The sequence below is a fragment of the Sapajus apella genome, unplaced genomic scaffold (assembly GCF_009761245.1).
Source record: "Sapajus apella isolate SASKATOON/1434 unplaced genomic scaffold, GSC_monkey_1.0 scaffold169, whole genome shotgun sequence".
In the NCBI taxonomy this organism is placed as follows: Eukaryota; Metazoa; Chordata; class Mammalia; order Primates; family Cebidae; genus Sapajus; species Sapajus apella.
The window spans coordinates 228551-234550 of NW_022437109.1; the positions used below are offsets into that span (position 1 = coordinate 228551).

Genomic DNA, 6000 nt, shown 5'->3' on the forward strand with positions numbered 1-6000 from the left:
AGGTACTTGAAAGTAAATATAAATGTATAGTAATGTGGATGGTAGAAAAATGGCAAGTGAAATGAACTTTTTTAAGGATAAAACAAGATAAACTAGAAAACTTAATATTAGTACATAAGATTTTTTTTTTTTTTTTTAATTTGGGGATTAGCGAGATCTACCTGTATACTACATGGAAATTTTCTCACAACCACAATTCTCAAAATTTTCTCAGAAAAATCTCAGTATTAGCCAGGCACTAGTAGCTCACGCCTATAATCCTAACAGTTTGGGAGGCTGAGGCAGACCTGCCTGGCACCATGGTGAAACTCCATTTCTAACAAAAATACAAAAAAATGAGCCAGGGTTGGTGATGTGTGCCTGTGGTCCCAGCTACTCGAGGCTGAGGTGGAAGGATCGCTTGAGCCCGGGGAAGCAGAGGTTGCAGTGAGAGAGCTGAGATGGCACCACTGTACTCCAGCCTGTGTGACAAAATAAGACACTGTCTCCAAAAAAAGAAAATAGAAAAATCTCAGTACCGATTAGCAGAAAGGCTCTAGTGAAGGAACAGATCTGGTGAGTAGCTCATGTAGTCTTGGAGGAATCTTTAAGGGGCTTGCATTTATTTGATGTTTCAGACGTTGGCTGCAGTGAACTTGTTGAAGCATGCTCAGCCCTGGAATTGGTGCTACCATACAGGGTCATGAGGCTATTTGGTCCCCAGTTTCCATAGTTCCTTAGGGAAACTTTACTCTTAAGGATAGAGGTCCCCGATATAATCATTCATAAGACTTCCTAATCTGGAAAATGAGTATGTCTCATTCCTACCTAGGGTTTACTATGTATAAGTGTCTTTAATATGCCTTTAAGTCTTACCTGTTTACATCCCTTTCTGTCAGTACAGCCCAGTACTTTTCCTGCTCCTGGAATGCCCTCTTCTATGTTACCTATTGTTCTGTCTTTTGAGATCCCCACCTTGGGCCAAAGCCAAGGGATCTATGTGCCTTCTAGGGTTTTCTCCACATCTACAGCACCTCTACTGAAATATATGAATAAAAACAGCCCAACAAAGCTTAGTCTTTCTGAACTAGGGAGTTCACTGATTGATCAGTAAATGGTTAGAATAAATGGGGAAATGGTTTGGGGCATGGAGGAAGGCAAAGGGAACCGAAAATCCTTGGGTACTTTCCCTCTCTAGTTCAGGTCTTCTGTGATCTTTTCAGTGAATTCAGCTTTGAAAGGTGTATGTCCCACTCCAGCCAACCCTATTATCCCCCCAAGAAACAGTGAACACTTGATGATTGCACTGCCCTTTATTCCTAGGATGGAAGGTGTCCGGAATCACATCCCAGGCCCCTGATTCCCATGTGTCAAGGCTTCCAGCCCCTCAAAGCGTTGGAATAAGCATGTTCAGGGAGGCTCACTGGGCAGGTGGCCAACATCCCTTTCAAGGGGATACACCATAAAGATGACATTGTCCCAGGGAGGGAGGGCAGGGTGACCTGGTCTGACCACCTCAAAGCCCATGTAGCTGAAGGCCCGCAGCAGGGCACCTGTGGAAGAATAGAACAAATGATCAGAACATGCTTTAAAACTCAATACACATATGTCCCCAGATTTGATTTCTTCCACTAGGGAGTGGCCCTGGGAAGCAGTGTAATGCAGGCACATAGGATGTGCTGTAGTCAAACATACCTAAGCTCTAACCCTGGCTTTAACACTTGTAGCCCCTCAGAACTTCAGTTTTCCATTTATAAAATTTTCCATTTACAAATCATAGAAGCTTCCTTCCTCACAGAATTTAAGATTAAATGAGATGTTCATGAAGTGCTTACCACTAGAGATTAGTGAAGTCTATATCCTAATACAATGATGGCATAGTGAGCTCTGAAATAGTATCTATTACTTATGAATGGTTATTCATCCCTTGTATCTAGGAGAGTTTGAACTCCTTGAGGCAAGAGCCTATAGTTTCTGTAACATATGCTCCAGGCATCTGCTTAAATATGTTCCCGTTCCCTTTGCCTTATGTCTGACCCTTTCACATTGTAGGTGCTCAGTATATTTGACATCCATTGTCCTGCTGACCACATCCTTTGAATGGATTCTTTGTAATTTCAACAGTGCTCCTTTAGTCTGGCCTCTAACACCCCCTGCAGGGGCTTCTTGAGAGTTCAATTGTAACTTAATGGAAAAGAATGCTAGACACTTTAACTTCCTTTGTGGTGGGTGGGAAGAAAAGAATCCCTGAAATGCCCGAGGGTGCATATTTAAAGATGAGCGGAAGAAGAGGGTCTCCTATAAAGGAATAGGAGTGATCCAGCTGCCTCAGCTCGAAGAGCAAGGAATAACAGCAGATTCCCCACCTCTGTCGCTCCGATCATTCTGGAAGTTCACAAACACTGAGTCCACATTTGTCTTCTCTTCCACGAACTCCAGCGTTGCAGTCAAACTAGGAGCCACAGAAAAACAGTTAAGGAAATGTTTGGCCAACTCAGAATCCAGAAAGACACCTACCTGGAGCAGAAAAAAATCTTATTGGTCATTTTCTACCCTCCACCCACCCAAGCTGGGAATGAAAGTTGCTAAACTAGTTTTGGGAGATTTTTCTCTGAAGCCAAGAGATTGCACACCACTGATGTAAGCCACAGTAGGGATCTGAGGAGAAAGGACTACTGAGATGAGCAGCTAGAAAGCACTTCCCATTATTCAGCCATTTCTGGATCTGAGTTCAACTTCCCATGGACTCTTATCCCTTGAACCCCGGATCCTGGCTCAGTTCACAGGCTTATCTGCATGCCCAGTGAATGAATTTCTTATATCCAGCTCCAGAATCAGCCCTATGTACTGTGACACAATAAGATGGGTGAAATCCCCTATCCTTCCCTCCCCATTCTCCCATCCAGGGTCAGTCACCTTTCTCGGTTGCCTTGATCCAGGGCCCGATATGGGATATCCAGGAAGAGTCGATGGTCACAGAGAAGGCCGTGCCAATGAGCAGAGGTCTGGGAAGTGAGGCGGAAGTGAAAGTCTAACTGTACTGGGTCCTGGTGGAGCAGGGGGTCAGTAGCTAGCACCGTCAAGTTTCCAGCCTGGAAAAGGAGTAAAAATGGTCATCTAGTCTTTAAATTAGACTTCAGGAAGATTTGGGTGTGTCCATTGAAGCAAAGTGGGTGTTGATGGAGGGAGCCTGGGAGAATTGGAGCCAAGATCTTAAAGATGCAGTAATATCCCGTAGTCCTAGGAACTAATAATCTATGCCTATTATAGAGTTCTCCTGTATATCAAACAGTCCAGTTAAGGCAGTATTACTGCATGCTGACTTCACTCCAGGAGTACAGTAACCATTTAGGAACTTAGAAATGTTTACATCAGAGAGTTTAGGATTAAAACAAAGCTTTATAATGTGCTTCCTTTCTCACTAATAATTTCTACTTTTTTCATTATATGGGTTTTCTCTAAAGTCTTCTATTTAAAATGCCGTGGTTATAACCAGACTTGTTAACTGCAATATGATACGTGCACAAGTTCTGGATCCCAGGTCCTGCTTAGCATCTGAACAGCTTTAGGTCCCAGAAGTCCTATAGAGTTTGTTCTACCTTTGTCCCCACTCCCTCTTTTCCTACCGTGATTTTCACTACCACCTGTATGACCTTGATTTACAGCCTGTGGGCCAGAATCCTTGTCCATATGACAAATAGCTTTTACACATGCATTCCAAGGTCCCATCTACCTCTGTCTATAATTCATCTTTCAACTTGCTGATGTCCCTTTGCCAGGTATCATTACAGCAAGCAAAAGGCTGCCCTGTCACAGCACCAGTTCAGTCCACTTACCGAATACAGTTCTTTAAGCTGGTTGTAGTTACTCTGCTCGGTGCTTTTGCCCACCTGGAGGCCTACTGGGGACTCAGGAGCACTGGAGGCAGGAACGGGGCTGGAGTGTCAGGTCCTCCTCTTCCTTATAAGTGATGCTGGTTGGGAAAGAGACCCAAATTAGTTTATGTTGGAATCGAGGTGGGAAGACATAACTTCTAGATACACAGGACCAGGCTCTGGTATGATCTTGTGTATTTTCTGTTGTCCAGCCTGTTTCTATATTCCTGGGCCAGCCAGATGGAAAAATTATAAAGGTTTCATGCCAGCTTTCCACCCCCTATTCCGCTGTTATTTCTTGCCATTTGGGAAATTCTTTCAAATTCTTTTACTTTTTCCTTACATTTTATATAGTCAACTACAAATAGAGATGAACACAAGTACCTTTTATAACAACAAGGCAGCATCTTCTCCCGGAGGGTGATCCGGTACTTGTAACAGTAAAGGTAATAGGCGTATGGTGACCAGATTGGGTAGAGGTAGTTTCGTGTTTTTCCCCTCTTGATATAAGAAAGGGAGTAGACGGAGGGGCGCCACCTGTTACGAGGCAGTTTTTCAGTTCAGTGCCTCCCTGTGGCAAAGTGAGGTTCAGTGGTGAGTGGCAGAGATTTAGGCAACCTGGTGTCATTGTGACCTGGATGGCATTATGACATAGACAAAGGGTCAGCCCTTATGTCACCTCAGGACTCCTGCTGCTCTCTTACCCTACCTTAATCTTTATCCAAGGCTCATATTCAACTAGTATGCACATTATGGCTGTATGAATAAAAAATAGAACTTGAAGACTTCTATGCTGGGTGGCAAACAGCCCTGCCTGAGCACTTGTGCCTACCCACCCTGCTCCTCTGGGGACACTCCCCTTCGCCTAAAATCCAGCAACTAAAGAGTTGGTATCTGACACTGCAGGAGTCTTCCAAGGCTCTGATCCAGTGGTGACCTGATTAGTTGGTTCCCAGCTCCTACCATCTGAGTATTTTTATTACCATTCCTATCCTTAATAACCCAGGGTTGCTACAGATTGTTGAACCCTTGTAGGATGAGAATTCCAAACTAAATGCCTTCAGGGACCTAGACAGCCTATGGAAATTAGTGGAATTGCAATGTGAGGCTGTAGCAAAATGGGAAAGCTCACACCTTATCTCAAAGAAGTCCATACAATGTAATTCCATCCAGTTCCATGCAGGAATGCAGAATTTATGGTGCTGTATCGTACGATTTTTCAACAGAAACTGGAAAGACAGTTTTGTAGTGAATCTCTCCAACTTTAAAAAATATTGACTACTAGAAAAATTGTTGATTAAAAACTAAGCAAAATTTGGTTCTGGGGCTGCCAGTTTGAGACATCTGCATATTTTTCCATTCAACAAATATTTATCGAAGGTCTATGAGCCAGACACTATTCTAGGTGCTTGAGATACATCAATGAACAAAACAAATCCACCCTATGGGACAAATCTTCTAAAAGAGGACAAAGCTAGAAAATAAACATAGTAAATTATTTAGTATGTTAGAAGGTAACTGCTTTGGGGTGGGCGGAATAGAGCAAGATAAAGGAAGATCAGGAGTGTGAAGGGGATGGGTAGGGTTACAGTAACAAATAGGATGATCTCTCACTGAAAAAAAAGTGGCATTTAATTAAACACTTGGAGGCTGCGAAGTTGTTAAGCAAGCCAACGCCTGAGGATAACAGCATCCAATGCAAAAGCAGCCAGTGGAGAAGTCCTGAGCATGAAATGTGCCTGGTGTTTTCAAGAAACAAGGAGGCCACTGTGAGTAAAGCAGTGTAAACTATAGAGAAGGAGCTAATGGGGTCAGATTGCATATGGCCTTGTAGACCTTTTTGATGGCCTTTTTCTTTTACCCTGAGTAAAGGAAGTTATTACAAAGTTTTGGGTGACAGAATGACATCTGACTGAGGCTTTAAAAAGGTCATTCTGGCCGGGCGCGGTGGCTCAAGCCTGTAATCCCAGCACTTTGGGAGGCCGAGGTGGGTGGATCACGAGGTCAAGAGATCGAGACCATCCTGGTCAACATGGTGAAACCCCGTCTCTACCAAAAATACAAAAAATTAGCTGGGCATGGTGGCGCATGCCTGTAATCCCAGCTACTCAGGAGGCTGAGGCAGGAGAATTGCCTGAACCCAGGG

The 6000-nt window shown here is 43.7% G+C and overlaps 1 protein-coding gene across 1 annotated transcript in view; it reads right to left on the bottom strand.

Annotated features, from left to right (window-relative positions):
* Window positions 1-1277: 1277 nt before the first annotated feature.
* OAZ3 (ornithine decarboxylase antizyme 3) overlaps window positions 1278-6000 on the bottom strand; it is a 5358-nt gene continuing 635 nt past the window's right edge. Inside the window, 7 exon segments of the mRNA XM_032267343.1 lie at window positions 1278-1532; window positions 2346-2431; window positions 2896-3071; window positions 3816-3890; window positions 3892-3952; window positions 4239-4391; window positions 4989-5083. Coding sequence (XP_032123234.1) covers window positions 1390-1532; window positions 2346-2431; window positions 2896-3071; window positions 3816-3890; window positions 3892-3952; window positions 4239-4391; window positions 4989-5023 — 729 coding nt within the window. The 5' untranslated portion in view covers window positions 5024-5083 and the 3' untranslated portion in view covers window positions 1278-1389.